The sequence below is a fragment of the Xenopus laevis genome, chromosome 1L (assembly GCF_017654675.1).
Source record: "Xenopus laevis strain J_2021 chromosome 1L, Xenopus_laevis_v10.1, whole genome shotgun sequence".
Lineage (NCBI taxonomy): Eukaryota > Metazoa > Chordata > Amphibia > Anura > Pipidae > Xenopus > Xenopus laevis.
In genome coordinates, this window is record NC_054371.1 from 56,850,144 (window position 1) to 56,868,341 (window position 18,198).

General features: G+C 37.6%; 1 protein-coding gene across 1 annotated transcript in view; it reads left to right on the plus strand.

Moving 5' to 3' along the window:
• The first annotated feature begins 214 nt into the window (after positions 1-214).
• The window catches only part of pdgfc.L (platelet derived growth factor C L homeolog), a 168,315-nt gene continuing 150,331 nt past the window's right edge, over positions 215-18,198 (plus strand). Inside the window, exon 1 of the mRNA XM_018231204.2 lies at positions 215-1,361. Coding sequence (XP_018086693.1) covers positions 1,238-1,361 — 124 coding nt within the window. The 5' untranslated portion in view covers positions 215-1,237. The remainder of the gene's footprint in view (positions 1,362-18,198) is intronic.

Below are 18,198 nucleotides of genomic sequence, written 5' to 3' on the forward strand. Positions count from 1 at the left end.
ATATATATATATATATATATATATATATATATATATATATATATATATATATATACACACATATATACAGTTGTTTTACTCTTCTAACTTCTCCCTCTACACTTGGGATCTCCATGACCCTCTGTCCTAGCACCTGTTGAGTCACAAGGTGGCAGTCTGCATTCACTGTGACTTAGGAAAGTGAGAGGGAATGAAAGGGGGAAGAAGGGAGGGGGGAAATAGGAGAGGGAGTCAAGTACTTTCATCAGCTCTAAACTCTTTCCTATTTGTTGCAGCTAGGAGCAAACTTTAAACAGACACCCACAGTAAGCTCTCAGACTCCCAGCTAAGGAAATTGTTTCCTTTTTCACTTCTGAATTCACTTCAGAAGTCGAGGAATCCCACCAGCAAAGCAAGCAGACCCATGAGTGACCCACAACTCTATTAAGCCCTGGAGGATCGCCTGCTGCCTGGAACCTGCCGCCAGACAGGGAGCTCATTGCTTCTTTATTTTCATGCTGTTGGGTCAGTGCACTGAGCAGGAAAACAGTGTGAGGAAGTTTGGGGCAAAGCCAAAAAGTAAGGTAAATAATCAGCACAGCCGTGAAGCACAGACTTTGATACTGCCTAAAAAAGGAACTGCCGGTGAGGAAAAGAAAAGGGAGGTGTATGAAGACACGTTTTTATCCCACCATGTCCTGAGGGGACACACATTGTTCTCTCTCAGGTTTTCCCAGTTCTGGATAAAGGCAAACACTGGAGCGCTTTAGCTATCTTGGCTATTTCTTGATCAGTTGTTGAAGGGTTTCTTTTTTTTTTCATGTTGTTGCTTGCAGTAGTTTGCAAGAGAAGACAGCTTATCCAGGATAGTGTTTTTCTATGAGCTGGAAACTTTGTTCTTTTTATTTTTTTCTTCTCTTCACTTTGAAGCTGACAGGTGCTGGCATTAAAAACAACTTTCAAAACTCCCTTTCTTAGGAAAATATAAGCCTGACTGTTTTTCGACATATCCCTGCTGGATTTAAAACTGTTGCCAAACATAAGGAATATCATTACTTTATCCGAAACAGGAATACGGGAGTCATCTTTAAATGGGATTATGAAGGATCTACGTAGTGATTATCTGCTACCCATGTTGCCAAGCCTGGAACAATACTTTCTTGTAAAGGGTGCTGTGATCATGCTGTTTTGAGGGGGACTCCCATTTGCAAATCTCAAGTGCTGTTAGTGTGTGTGTGTTTACCCCCTATTCATCCAAATGATCCTCTTAGTGCTACTCCTCAGGGTCCTAACTACTGCACTGGACTTCCCGCTACATGGGGTACAAGCTGATTCCAATTTGAGCAGCAAGTTTCACTATGGAAGTGTCAAGGAGCAAAATGGTAAGGCAATATTTTCTTATTTAACACATCGCTTACTTGGCTAGAACAGTGTTTCTCAAGGACTGGCCTTTGAAAGGGTGCCAGCTCTTGGTGATATCAATGTCTGTCCCAAGAGACCTGGAGCTTGAAACTGGTCCATGTCACTATAGGAGGGTAGTCAGCAAATTCCTTTTGGGTAAAGAATGGAAACACTGTGCTAAATCATATGTTGCCTTGAAAGTTCCACAACTTGAATAACCAATGCAGTGAAGGCTTTGGAGTATTATGCAGTGCCACAAAGTGAAGTGCAAAATTGGCATATTTATTTTATTAAGCAGAAAGAAAAAAAAACTCCTTTTAATTTTACAGTTTCTCCATATGTTTGTTCCTGTGGACCTAGATCCGTTTGTGGTTTTTTTTTTGGACTGGAGAAGGATTCCTGTTCCCCTATGCACTGGAAACAATCCCACATAGGAAATGAGAATTACTTTTAGCTTTCAAGTGTACCTGAGTTGTTTAGAAAGCTCTCAAATGATAGATCCCAAGGGCAGGAACTGAGGCATGTCTACAGAAAGCCTCCATTCATTCTGCCAGTGCAGCTCCAGGGTGTGTAATTTGCTCGGCCTCTGAACTCCTTTGCATTGACATTATTCTGATTTTTAAAGTGCTGTTGATTGGAGCTTCTGTGGGCATTTCTGTTCAGAGTCCTCTGCGAGGACAAACTAAGTGAACTGCGTAATCTTAGCATTAACACAAAAATGAGAGTGCACGTTAGGAATTAGAATATGTCTGTATATAAACAGTGAATCATACATTTCCATGGCTTGTGGTGCCTGTGGTATTATTTGGCGCACACACACACTGGCCATGTGAATTTCCTCATATTTATGTCAGCTAAAAAATTGTAAATCATGTTGACTTAAACTTGAAACGATTTGCTCCAATGAATAAGCTTTTTGTGAACCTTCCCTTTGAGAGTTTACTTAGAGCTTTTTTTTTTCTAGCATTCATAAAGAAATTAAAAGAAAAAGAAGGGAAACGTAGAATGAGTTAATTTTCCTGTAGATAACAGGCTCAGAACAGCCCGGCACTTTATCATATGTACTGTACTTGTTTCAGAGGAGGCTGATATTGTCTGTCCATGCTGCCTGCTAATGTGTTGACATCTGGCACCTGCAGACTGCCAGAGATTGTGATCAAAGAGCAGCACAGGGATCGGCCTCTAATCAGACTGAGCTGTGAAGGGCCAAGAGAAACTGATCAAATGAATGGGAAACCCTGCTTTGTTGTGACAGGAACCAATCAAAATGACCGTTATCTCTTAGTGTTATAAGAGGGTTTGTCTAACTCTATATCATGCTTTGAATATATTAAATATTTCTGGGACAAAGTCCTCTTTGCTACTGTGCATAATCATAGAAGGAATAATGTTTCTGAATGAGCATGCTTAAAGAAAACTGTTTTTCTAGCAAAGGTTGTACCATTACTATAGGAAGGACATTCCTATGCATAATGAGCTTTAATTAAAGGCAACATTTTTCACGCGGAGAGCTCTAAGGAGATCTTCAGTTCTGTTTTTTAATTACAGCATTCATTTTGCGGTTGTTATTCAGGCAACTACATCCAAATGTGTAAATGAAGTAACACTTAGGGGCACATTTACTAAGCTTGAGTGAAGGATTCGAAGTAAAAAAAACTTTGAATTTCGAAGTTTTTTTTTGGGTACTTTGACCATCGAATAGGCTACAATTCAAACTAAAAATCGTTCGACTATTCGACCATTCAATAGTCGATGTACTATCTCTTTAAAAAAAACTTCGACTACCTACTTCGCCACTTAAAACCTACCGAGCACCAATGTTAGCCTATGGGGACCTTCCCCATAAGCTTTCTAAGCAATTTCTGATCGAAGGAAAATCGTTCAATCGATGGATTAAAATCCTTCGAATCGTTCGGTAAATCCTTCGACTTCGATATTCGAAGTCGAAGGATTTTACTTCGATTGCCGAATATCGAGGGTTAATTAATCCTCGATATTCGACCCTTAGTAAATGGGCCTCTTACTGTCAATTAATATGACGGGAAACAGTAAATTCAGTTTAATGTATGTCTAGGTTCCCTTGGCAGCAGTTGGCAAACGGTCAACGTTAATACTAAGGTACACTTGGTTTCCTAATGGTAGGTTTGTCTTACAGGTTGGAACAATGATTATTAGTCTGAATTTGGTTCTGATGAAGATGCTTTTAGTAGTGAACTTTGGGACACACTCTTTTAGAATATTAATTTGTTTGGGTTTTAATGCACCAATGCAGAATTTTTTAAACAGAAAATTGAAGCCCCTGCCAACATGTCCAGCATCAGGTCTACGGGTTGTCCAGCTCCACCAGGCAGAATGACTTGGAAGCTTAATGGATGTTGTGAATTTTACCTTCATAGGCAACTGTGACAAAATAAAAAGGAATTGCACACTGGTCCATTAAAAAATCTGCAGATTAGAGGATTTTTTAGCACGAAAAATTGTATCTATATCTATCTATCTATCTATCTATCTATCTATCTATCTATCTATCTATCTATATATATATATATATATATAACAAACAAGGGAAAGTTGTGCTCACCACTATTTTTTAAAACCATTAGGCGGGGGTGCAATGAGGCTGTGACCACAAAATACATATAGACAAATACAAGATTCCTCTGCACTCAACCCATTATCAATATATTTAAGACAGAGACATTTTGTGCATACTGCTACTGAAAAATGCCTTACCCTTTAAACAAAACGGATTGTTTGTCCATATATTGCAATATATTTAAGCTGGCCAACTACGTCAAAGTCATCCCATATCTGGCCAGTCCTACGCTTAATTTTCATCTGATTCATTAAGAATTCTATTGCTTCATTATACATTTTACAAAGGGACTAGGTTTTACCTGCAACTTACTAGCTGCTTTCAAAGTAAACCTCCATACTCGGCTGCCCTTTTATTAGACACCAGTGGGATCACCTGACTATAGCTGGGAAGGGTGGGAGCTGTCTTTAATATATTGATAATGGGTTGAGTGCAGAGGACTCTTGTGTTTGACTATATATATATATATAACAATATACGATAAGAATAATGTGAGGTATATTTTCAGCATAAAGCGCTTCATCGCTAAATTTTTGTCTAAATCTTTACCAACCAATCACCAAATTAATAAGGTAAGGAGCACAATAATCTCCTCAACAGTTGAAATTCCTTTGTTTGTTTACGTGTAATAAACATTGTTGAATGGCTGCAACCACGATCATCCTATCATACATATACATATACGTACGTATAGATAGATAGATGATAGATACAAATATGATAGATAGATAAATGGATAGATTATAGATAGATAAATAGATTGATAGACAATAGATAGATTTAAGTCAATTTTAATACCTTTCCATTTTGGAATAAGGGTCACATTAACTATTTTTTAAACTTTAGGTGATAGGAGAATGCCCCAAGGATTGTGTGGGGGCCTGGAGGCATGTCCATGCAGCAGAATTCTGCTCCAGTTAATCAACGATTGTCATGGCAATAGTGCACGCATCACACCCAGTCATTTGTTGGACTGTGGAACATGGGCTAAGTTCTAATTTTTATCGATACATAGTTGAGAGTATGGACCCAAACTGTGGGCCTTTTGGTGGACATACCTGTCAGTTCCCATCTATTCTTTTATACATTCAACCTCAACCACTGCAAAATGCCAAACTGTGTTGTGTATAGAGAGCTATGTACAAGATGGTATCCTTGCAACACTCTGTTATCAAACTGAACCTGGAGCACTGCTTAATAATATGCCTGCAAAATATTAAAAGTGCCACATGCACTCTGTGCTTCCTTTTATAAATAGGCCCTAGTATGTGAAGGCTTTGGCAGTCATTTTAGTACATTCTGCAGGATTACATATCTCAGTGGTATATTTCTTATATACGGTGATATATATCAGAACGTGAAAAAAAAGATATATATACACTTTACTGCATACTTACATGTATTATAAATAGTTATTTTACGTGGTACATAGAGATCGGTGCCAAGCACCAAATTAAGGATAGAATGTAGGACATGTAGTTTATACACTTTAAAGCAAACATTCATGGGGCCAACTTAAATTTCCACTCCTTAAAGAATTCAGAGCCATTTACTGGATATCTGACTTGCCATCCCAGAGCCCAGGAGATTGAACAACTAAAATCGGAATTATTTCTTAAAATTCGGATTTATTATTCAGTTGAGATAATATCTGTGGGAACATGGCATATTCACAGTCCAGCTATAAACTCTGGAAGGCTATGTGACCAATAATTGGATATTGTTCTCCCCAATAATACAAATCACCAAAGAAAACACTATTCATTAGTTCAACTTAAGCTCATGTTATTTTGGTGATGCTTCCCCTCTTGAAATGGCATCACTTTCCCAAATGTCTGGTTCTTTTTTTGTGTCTATTATGTTATGGCCAAGTTCAGAGGTCACCGGGGTATCTTGTTACAGGCTGGAGACTTGTAATGCCACTTTTCTAAAAAGGGTTATTTAATCTTCTTGAAATTCTGCCTGAATCATATATAACATTTTCAGAAGGTGGATTTATTCTTTTATTTGGGATTATTAGTGGGCCCTATCCATGAAAGTGCACTGATGTTAAACAATAATTCTAGAATATCGTTTGTGTATAGCGTTTTTTTTTTTTGCTTATTATGTTGCAGCCCTTCTTACTGTTGACAGACCTGTTTTTAACATTAACTAAATTAGGAAATTAACTATATCACGTTATCTTAAGGACTATTAGGGGGCTGATTCACTAAGGGTCGAATATCGAGGGTTAATTAACCCTCGATATTCGACTAGGAATTAAAATCCTCCGACTTCGAATATCGAAGTCGAAGGATTTAGCGCAAATACTGCGATCGTAGGATTATTCCTTCGATCGAACGATTAAATCCTTCGAAACTAACGTTTCAAGGATTTTAATCCAACGATCGAAGGAATATCCTTCGATCAAAAAAACTTAGGAAAGCCTATGGGGACCTTCCCCATAGGCTAACATTGACTTCGGTAGCTTTTAGCTGCCGAAGTAGGGGGTCGAAGTTTTTTTTAAAGAGACAGCACTTCGACTATCGAATGGTCGAATAGTCGAACGATTTTTAGTTCGAATCTTTCGATTCGAAGTCGTAGTCGTAGTCGAAGGTCGAAGTAGCCCATTCGATGGTCGAAGTAGCGCAAAAAATACTTCGAAATTCAAAGTTTTTTTACTTCGAATCCTTCACTCGAATTTAGTGAATCGGCCCCTTAGTGTCCTGTTCAGCCGTATAACTTTTCAGCTGACTTCACCACATGTTATGCTATAGCCAAAACATCTGTTAGTTGGTAAATTTCAAGTTAAAATGATAATTTCTTGATATTTGTTATGCATTGGCTCTGTTTAAACTACTGTAGGTGGAAAAAGGAAACCATTAAACAGTAAACTATGTAAGTAGTAGGAATATTTCAACAAATATTTATTATCGCAAATTATTAATGGTATTTTACTTTTCCTGACATGCCGACCGATATCACAGTCTGCGTATTCCTGTCTTTGTCTAGAATCAAAGACCATAGACACAAGGACAGACAAAACAGTGGTAGCTGAATAGAAATGGGAGTTCATTGTTTCCTGCTGAAGAACATTTCCCATAACATCATATGGGCCAACAATAATTTAGTTCACAAATCACTCAGCTAATGTTTATAATAGAATGTTGTTTGTGGCAATAAATGTGACATTTAATATCCTGGATTAAATACAGATACAGAGAGGACATGTACCTTTCAATAGTCTTCCTTCATGATTTAGCCCTGTGACTGTACAACCTGCTTTTCATACCAAGTGTGCAAATATATTTGTTTGATGTTACCTTTGTGTTTTTCTTGTCATGTGGGCCTATGTGTTACAGGTATGGGACCTGTTATCTAGAATGCTCAGACCTGGGGTTTGCTGGATAATGAATCTTTCTGTAATTTGGATCTTCATAACTCTACTAGAAAATTATGTAAACAATAAATACACCCAATAGGCTGGTTTTGTTTCCAATAAGGATTAATTATATCTTTTGTTTGGATCAAGTACATGGTACTGTTCTATTATTACAGAGGAAAAGGGTTAAAAATGTGGATTATTTTATTATAAAGGAGTCTATGGAAGACAGCCTTTCCGTAATTCGGAAGCATTCTGGATAATGGTTTTTCGGATAATGAATCCCATACCTGTATTTCACAGCAGAAAAAAACGTTGTACTTGTACAGCGCCTAATATAAAAACAGTTCTAAGACAGTGTGTAATATTAATTACGTGTGAATTGTGATTGAAAGCCCCGTGCTCTGTAAAGGTTCTTGCTGTGAATAGTGGAGCTTGGCCACATAACAATTTCTGTTTATAACTTTTATAGTGCAGATTTATTATCCAAAATACAACATACTATGGGCTTGGATTTTTTTTTTTAAATTTCAATTTCATTTTCAGAATGGGGAACATCATGCCTTAAGGGTACTGAAAAACACGAAGGGGCCAATTCACTAAGGGTCGAATATCGAGGTTTAATTAACCCTCGATATTCGACTAGGAATTAAAATCCTTCGACTTCGAATATCGAAGTCGAAGGATTTAGTGCAGATAGTTCGATCGAACGATCGAAGGATAATTCCTTTGATTGAACGATAAAATCCTTCGAAACGTACGATTCGAAGGATTTTAATCCAACGATCGAAGGAATATCCTTCGAACAAAAAAAGTTAGGCAAGCCTATGGGGACCTTCCCCATAGGCTAACATTGACTTTGGTAGCTTTTAGATGGCGAACTAGGGGGTCGAAGTTTTTTTTAAAGAGACAGTACTTCAACTGTCGAATGGTCGAATGGTCGAATAGTCGAACGATTTATACTATGAATCCTTCGATTCGAAGTCGTAGTTGAAGGTCGAAGTAGCCCATTCGATGGTCAAAGTAGCCCAAAAAAAACTTCGAAATTCAAGTTTTTTTACTTTGAATCCTTCACTCGAAGTTAGTGAATCAACCCCATAAATATATAGTACCTCTACGGTAAAACCTAAGGAAATCAGAAGTCACTATGACGGCCCTGGACACCCAGTCCGTCACGGAATACAGAGCAACTCCGCAATTAGGTCTATTAGTTCTGATAAAGTAAGAACAAATAATAGTTTGGTTGATATGGGTTACTGAATTGATAACGTGTCTTCATACTATTGTACATGGTCTCATTTGTCTTGCTTGACTGCCATAAATGCTGCTCATTGTTCCATTATTTACAAGTTCTGCCTGTGCTTTCATCTGGCTCGTATAAAGTTAAGTACAGCACAATATACCTTAAGCGAAATGATATGTAAAATATATTGTCTGTAAAGATTGAAGCTAGCTTGCTGTATTCCCCCCTACTGCAGATCTATGCATGCCAAATAGCATACAGTGAAACATACCATTAAATATGGAATATACCCCTTCGGCATCACCATGATGATATAGCTAGAGCTCTCTTGCATTTAATAATGTCAGTTTATGGATTATACACTAATGGAAGACAACATTTGGAACACACCAAAAGCCTCAAACCTCTTCCTATTACTACATAGATTTTCTGTGATGTGTATTAGATAGGATAGCTGAATGTAGCTGGGTAACTTAAGAGGCGCTAGAGGTGGTCAATAAAACTATTCCAAACTTGGACTGAAGCCTCTGGCTGTAGTTCCTGCACAAATGTTGATGTCCCTGCTTTGCTGTCCATCAATACCTCTCTGCTGATATCCCAACAGACACAAAACATATTATACAGGAACTGTCTGACCAATGCAACAAAATAACATACATTGGGACATATTCAATTCAGTGAGAACAAGTTATCTCATGGTTTATTATGTGAAAACTCATGGACAAGATTCAATTTGAGGAGAAAAAAAATTCTCCAAATTTAGTTTCAGTTTTTTCCATAGAGAAGTTTTTCTGAATTGAATTGCAACTCACATTGAATCTCGTCCATGAGGTTTTTTTTTGCATGATTAACCCTTTTGAATCTGGCCCATTATGTTGCAATACACTGATCCTAGAATTTCGACCTATAAGTATCTCATTTTTAAATAGCTTTCAGTAAACGTGCCCTGCAGTGTTTTTATCCACAGTGGGATAGATGACCTATTGTGAAAAGTTGCAGCTGTCTGTATTTAGTAGTGAGTGTTAGCAGAGCAAACGCAACAAAACTGCACTAATAAAAAAATAAACATGCACACACATACAACAGCTTATATTCATTAGCACAATAAATGAGACACTGATTCATAGAGCTTGCACTCAGACTAACTGGCACACAACCTAAAATCATTGTGTACTTTGATCTATGAGCTTGCACCCCAGACACTCACAGAAATAACAACTGGACCTTATATTCAAAATGTAAACCTTCACTCAGCCCTACCCTTTAAACAGACAACTGCATGGAGAGAATTTGTGTGCAGTCTCCTGCTGCCCCCACCAGAGTATGTATTATACATGACTCTCTTTAGGTTAAACTACACAGGAGATTGTATAGGGTTGCATTGGCTAAACAGCCAAAATATAATGGGACTGATGGAAAAATCCATGCAGACTACATGAAAGATTTGCCATCCAACACGACACCCCTTGTGGATGCATCTGCACCAACAAGATAAAATTTGATGGTGTCTGGAAGACTTTTTTCTGTAACTGAAATACACTGACTGTCATATGTAGATACATGAACAAATCACACATGCATCTTTATCTGATTTGACTTAAATTATACTGTGAACATGGGGATCAGTTTTTCTATGATCCCACAAAACCTTGTCTGGACCACAAAATCAGTTCAAGTTCTCCTGTTAGGCCCTTAGAGGAATTGGGATTCCAAACCAAAATACATGCACATCACAGATTCTCACAATAAATTGGGGGGTATCAGTGGTTCTTAATTACTCCAGTGTGTACGTTCCTGCTAAACAAAATAATCAATAAGTGGCAATTCAATTAGTTCACATGATCTCATTCTCAGAAAAGTGGTGCACAACTACAAGAGCCCTGCATATCCTGTATATTATATACTTATACTGCACATAGAAAAACATGTGCCCTCCTTCCTTCTCTTGGGAATGATAAAGGGTACTTATCATAAAAACAAATATTCACTGTCATTGAACAAAATTAATTCCCAAATATAATGCTTTGTATACATTCCCTCCCCCATTGGGTCAATACTTGATAGAACCAACTTTGGCTCCAATTACAGGTTAGTCTCTGCCAGCTTTGTGTATTTGGATCCTGCCATTTTTAACCATTTTTCTTGAAAAATATACTCAAGCTCTGTCCAGTTGAATGGGGACCCGATAATAATTTTTAAGTCTTACTGCAGATTCTCAATGAGACTTAGGTTTTGGCTTTGACTGGACCATTTTAAGACATTTTAAGGTGTTCAACCACTCTAGTGAAGGTCTGTCTGCAGCGTTGGGGGGGCTGCAACACTAGGCTCCCCAGCCCAGACAAAAATCCCTGTAGGCCCCCCGCTCCAGCTGAAAATACCCACAGGCCCCTGCCACCACTGCAAATCCCCATGGACCCCCTGCCCCAATCACACATCTCCCTCTGTCCCCCATACCCCTCCCCCAAGAGCTGCTGGCTGTGGGGATTGGGTCTGGGCTGGCAGGGCCCACAGGGGTTTTCACGGTGTCCTGCTCACCCTGTCTGTGTGATTAGGATTATTGTTCTGGAAGTAAAGTTCTGCCCCAGTCTCAGGTCTCTTGCAGATTGAAATAAGTTTCCCTTGGAATTGCCCTGTGTTTAACTCCATAGAAGAAAAAAATGGTTCATCCAATCTCAGTGATGCAGACCATCTTTATTATTTAGAACCTTATTATACCTCTAAATTAGAGTAGGCGCATCCTGAGAGAAATAACATGCAGAACTACAAAAAAGGAAAGAAGGAAAATGCCAAAATGATTCACTTATTCCCTTTTTTGTGTGTTTAACTGCACAGACCTTTGATCAGACCAGAAACCCTTTGTCCACAATTTTTTTGTCTCCCACATTCCTTCTGTAAAACTCCACTCAGACTTTAATATGTTTTTTCCAGATATCAATTAACTCAATATGGGTGGAGTACTAGAATCTACAGAAAGGATTTGTCAGCCTTCCATAAAAAATAAGTGATCAGCATGCCCTGGATGATGGGATATTTTAATTTGGGTATTTGGCTACCTATAGAGTTAATAGGAAATATACAGAGAGTTGTTTAACTCCAGGTCACTTGTAGATAATGGTTAGCATTTATTAAATAGATTTTCAGGGCTGTTAAGGCATATGGTATAACTAAAAATCTAATTTGTATTAGTATAGTACAGGCATATTATGCAGCAATGAAAATGCCTTCAAGAGTTGAGCTATAAAAAAGTTATAATTTAAATATTGTCCAAATAAATGCAGATTTGTATTTATATGCAAGTTTATTAGCCTGCGCTGGTCACTTCTATTGGAAGAGTATTTTCTCTTTGGTGGATCAATTCTTATTTTTACAAAGAAACATAAAGCAAAAACCATTTATTCACATGAATCCAAGCATTCTTTATGTCTACTTAAAGTGGAGTTGTTTAATTGATTTGGCAGCATTTCAGCATTTTGCATACCCTGCCATCTTTCACGTTTGACACAAGTTTACCTAACCATTCAGCTGTGGAATGTAAAAAAGGATTTGTCACTGTTGTGTCCACAGGTAAATGGACATATACTGAACATGTTAAACTTTTACCTTACATATGAGAAATAAATTACTGGCTTGTTTTGCTACTGTGCTACTGTGCACATGAATCTGTCACTAATATATATATATATTTAGTTATATTATTTATGGAATAATGTACCGCCTGTTGTACAATATAAGCTTGTTAGGCTACGAAGAGTTCCAGGACAATATTAAGGCCAAGGTAATTTATAATATCCATTTTACAACAGGGAGTACATTATTTATTAGAATAAACGAGTTACAGTGACTCAGGTGACACTAATTGCATCACTAAGCACTGATTATAACTGATGGCATCACTAAGCACCGTTTATAAGCTCATAATTCATGCCTATGCATGGTACTTGTGTTTTATTTACAGGGATAATATGATGCCTGTCCCTCATGGAACTCCTTGGTGACTTTTAGTATCCTTATATTTTATAACAAGGGGTACATTATTATTACTATAATACATTAGTGTCTCTTGTGTGTTAAGTGAATATGTAACAGAACGGAACAACAGAATAGTGGTGCATTCACATACAGTACTAAGCACTTTAACCTGCAAAATCCAATAAATCCAACAGGTTTATTTAGGGTTGCACACACCGATTTAATGTCCATTTTACAGTACATTACTTATTCTCTTTGTGAGCTGACAAAATCCCAAACTAATCAAATCAGAACAGCATTGACAATTGGTATTTTCCAGATTAATCAAGTTTAATTGCAATTTTTGACATGTTGAAGTGTAGGAAATGCCAAACACTGATTTGAGAACAGTGCTTGTTAATGAACACACAGCAATGCATTGATGCCGGATATTAAACTTGTTTGATTTGGAAGAGAGCCTTGAATGCTGTCCTTGCCTTTGGGTGTGTGTGTGTATTTTAAATATCTTGTAATGGTTATATTCATTTGGAATATTGGTAATTCAACCTAGTGATTCTCCTATGGCAACTGTCTCGCTACAGAATAAATGACAGCTTTGATGCCGCTGTCTGATCCATCGCAAAATCAGTTTACATTTTAATGCAATATTGTCAGATTGTTAAATTAAAAGAGAATTTAGGACATGGCTGAGCACACTGAGATTAATCTATATGCAGCTCCTGGTAAGATGTCATATCTGGCCAAAAGATGGTGTTTACTGCAGTGGAGCTGCATAGTCAGCTTGGAGTCATGTGACCCCCATTTAAATGTATTGGTAGGCAAGGATGTGATCACCCTGCAAACACTTCCCAAGGTGGACATCACTCCAAAATTTATAGTAAAACTGACGATTTAATTAGGTTGAAATTGATGATTTTACATGGATTTAAGGTGGTTTGATAGAGGGCTTCGACTGAATTCCAAATATTTCACAATGATTTTGGCCCAATCCTGAACTAAATCTAAACCCTAATTTGCATATGCAAATTAGTCTATAGAAGGAGGGGAAAACGTTGTTAGTTAAAAAAATTTAGCCATTTCCTTATTAGATTTCAATTCTGTTTGGCTAGGTACTTGGCTTAGCCCAAATACATATCATGCTGAAAAAGGCCTGAATTCATCTGAATCCAAAACTGAATCCAGCGCATCCCTAGTCTAATTGCATATTTACAGAGGTCATATACTATCTAACCTTAAAGGGATCCTGTCATCGGAAAACATGTTTATAGTGTTACTCCAGCAGAATTCTCCACTGAAATCCATTTCTCAAAAGAGCAAACAGATTTTATTATATTCAATTTTGAAATCTGACATGGGGCTAGACATTTTGTCAATTTCCCAGCTGCCCCTGGTCATGTGACTTGTGCCGGGACTTTAGGAGAGAAATGCTTTCTGGCAGGCTGCTGTTTTTCCTTCTCAATGTAACTGAAGGAGTCTCAGTGGGACATGGGTTTTTACTATTGAGTGTTCTTAGATCTACCAGGCAGCTGTTATCTTGTGTTAGGGAGCTGTTATCTGGTTACCTTCTCATTGTTCTTTTGTTTGGCTGCTGGGGGGAAAAGGGAGGGAGTGATATCACTCCAACTTGCAGTACAGCAGTAAAGAGTGATTGAAGTTTATCAGAGCAGAAGTCACATGACTTGGGGCAGCTGGGAAATTGACAAAATGTCTAGCCCCATGTCAGGTTTCAAAATTGAATATAAAAAAATCTGTTTGCTCTTTTGAGAAATGGATTTCAGTGCAGAATTCTGATGGAGCAGCACTATTAACTGATTTATTTTGAAAATTTTTTTTTTTCCCATGGCAGTATCCCTTGAAAGGTATTCCTCTAGTTCCCTATCTCTCTCAGTCTTATAGAACATACTGTCTGTAGCAGCCTGGCTCACTTTCTCTCTACTAACTCTCTGCTAGACCGACTTCAGTGTGTTTTCCTCTTGCTACATTCAAGTTGTCAACGCCTTATAAATAAATATCATGATAATACTAATACTATGTGGCCATATATTGTTATGGTCTTTTTAAAATTGTTTCTCCTCCCCCTGAGGAAAACAAACATACCAAGATAGTCAAGCTGTGTGGTAGAAATTGGCCAGACCGTTCTACCAAATCTTCTGGGAATGGCCATCTTCCTAAATGTGCTCTACAGTGTGGTGCAGCATACGTTGTGAATTAAAATCCTGCAATAAAAATAAAAATGTCTAGAAAAGCCACTCCTGCTCTCATCTTATCAGTATTATCTTGAAAAGCTAGTTAAATAGAGTCATCAGTGTAAATGAGTTGGCCTTAGGGCATTTGCAGAGTATGGTTTATCATGTTAGATAGTTGTGGTTTATCCCAGGAATGACAAACATTCTGGGAGGTGGTGATCAGTGGTCTCAATCAAACAAAGCAGTTTGACAATTGGATGTAATAATAATTATGGAGGGATAATGCTAGAGTGGATTTAAACATTCATCTAAATATAGTATGCCTTAATTCATATACACTTCCTTAATACCATTTATTTTTTACCCTTGTAGCATTTTCAACAACACACAGTCCTTTTTTCAACACCTAACTTAGTATCCCAAGAGGAACTGTGTAATTTGAACTCACACCACACAAAGGAACCTGTAGATTCCACATCAGAGACAAAGAACTACATTTCCATAAGCCTTCAAATCAAAGACAACTGGTTTCAATTTAAAGCTCAATATGGCGAATCACATGTTTCAGCTATGTGAACTGCTTGAGGGTTGAATAGAAATCCTTATAACTAAAGATTTTGGTAGCAGCATATGATGGAATGGCCTGGCATGAAAGCAGTTTATTAAAAAAATCATATCTAATTTATTTAATGCATCCATAATGGAGTATGACTGCAAGATTAATAGATATTTGCCTTTTGCATAACATGAGAAAAGTATTTAAGTTTGATGGTAAAATCCTGTAGCATGAGGAACAGATTTACTGAACTAGTAAATTCACTATAAAGGAATGCAATGAAATGGATCAAGTGTGCTCTTGTGTGGTTTTAGGACATTTCAATATGGATAAAGGCTAGAGTATGCATTGAAACCCCCTTGAGACTTGAGGAACTGAATTTTCATTTGAAGCAGAGAAGGTGGTTCTTTATGAAGAGGGCAGCAAGGTTGTGCCAGGTGATGTTAGATTCTATTAATACTTTCAAGGGTGGCTAAGATGACTTCTTGAACAAGCATAATATCCAAGGCTAAATGTTAGTATACATATATATATATATATATATATATATATATATATATATATATATATATATATATATATATATATATATATATATATATATATATATATATATATATATATATATATATAAAATCCAAAAAGGTAAGGTGCACACTGGGATCCTTTGTAGCTTTTTTAAAAAAGATAAATTTTATTCAATACATGTTAAAAGGAGGTCAACGTTTCGGTCTGTTCCTAAGACCTTTATCAAGATATATATATATATTCTACAGACTGTAAATTATATCCATATAAACGGCGCAATCTGATGCCATTTATAACTGGGGTCCACGGCCGCTGAATTTGACGCAGCGCGTCCGAATTTGACACCGCCGCAAATTGAACGCCGATGAGCTCAAATTGGACGCCAGCATACCCGATTTGGACGCCGACCCCCCTCCCAACATTTCACACAAAATGTAGATTATAATGCATAATGTACCCCGTACTGAAATTTATAAAGATATTAGAAGTCATCTCGGAGTGCTTTTATATGGTCACATAACTCCTCAGTGACATAATATCTTTATAAATTACAGTAGGGGGTACATTATCCTCTATATATCTAACACAGGTCAGTTTTCCTAACTAACCAGGAGCAGGCCTGCCGCTTGTCTCCCCAAAACAAAGAACATTCAGAAAAACACAATCCCAAACCATGTGGTTATTTCAGTCCTCTTAAACTGGCCATAATCAGGTCCATAAATGCTGCTGGCAGCTAATCGGCCCATGCGTGTGCTTCCCCGATCAATATCTGGCCGAAAGTCAGGCAGGGATAAAAATCCCTTCTGATCTGTTCGTAGATGCGGTCCTCCGATCTGACCACCTGTATTGGCAGCATTATGATTGTTTGGGCCCTAGAACCCACGATTGGATCAGCCCAATATCGCCCACCTCAATCTGGGCATATCTGTGATCACTGACACTACTTAGAACATCTGAGAAATTCTGTAGCAGCAGGAGGGCCAAGGTTTGCTATTCTTGACATACTATAAAATGTGTTGATAAAAATAATGAGACAGAATAGCAATCCAGTAGCCATTGCTACCTCTCTAAGAAACAGAAGAAATACCTACTTTTTAATAGCCTTTCTGCTGTATCTGAAGAAAATATTTCTCTCAAATTCCTGTGCATGTACAAATAATTTATGCAGCCATGTAGACCAATAAAGCCTCCCCAATGAATACATTGCTGAACTTTAGAACCAATTAGATCTGACTTTTGAAATATGAAATTTCTTACATATGTGGATAAAACAATGTTCTCAGAATGTTTTCCCTGTACCACCATGGCCCCTGAAGACTTAAATGGTGGTCTTGGAAACTTCTCAACATTTCATTATGGAAAGCTTTCACGTGCAGACAAGGCAACTGATACCACTTCTAAAGGTTGGCTTCTGGACACATAACCGATGTTTATGAAATATGTCATTTATAAGTTTTCGTTTTCTAAAATGAATATTAACACCGTAGTGGTCGTATATTTGAAAAACCATGAAATTAGACGATATAGGGATAATGTGCTTGTTTTTTGTTACAATGTGCTAGTTCACTACAACATTGTGCATTATTTCCTATTTGCATTTATTTATATGAGATATAATATTAATACAGAATTTGCATATCTTGTTAACATGAAGCCAGTGGCCAATTGGTCTTCTGGGGCGCGGGGTGTGGTATTGTGTAGCTGAGGGCATGTCCAGCTAAAAATGGCATGCAATGACAAAATCCAAGACAACCCGCTCTCCTGTGTTTAGTAATGCCCAGTTCAGTTATATGGCATTAAACTCTGGGGGATATTGATTATAGCTTGGTAAATAGTAGCAATAGTAACAACACAGGAATACTTTACAGAGCCTTTTAGATTGTTTTCCACTTTTCGATTATTTTCACACTCCCTCGTCCTCCCAGAAGTTGACTGATTAGGCCTCTGAATGCTAAAAGCTGGTGCTTGAAGCTTCAACAGGTTCCATATTCTTTCCTTAAAGGGCATGTAAAGTCTAAAATAGAATAAGGCTAGAAATGCTGTATTTTGTATACTTAATATAAACATGAACTTACTGCACCACAAGCCTAATCAAACAAATAATTTATGCTTTCAAAGTTGGCTACAGGGGGTTACCATCTTGTAAATTTGTTAAACATCTTTGCAAGACTAAGACTGTGCACATGCTCAGTGTGGTCTGGGCTGCTTAGGGATCGTCATAAAAAAAGTTGCTTGAGTTCTGCATGGCTGGGAAATAAGGCGGGGGCTCCCCCTGCTGTTCATAAGTATGATCGTTTCCCTGCTCAGCAGTTAGGGACCATCCATAGCAGTAAATGAAGGTAGAATTTCACTGCATGCAGTCAGGTTTCTTATAAAAAC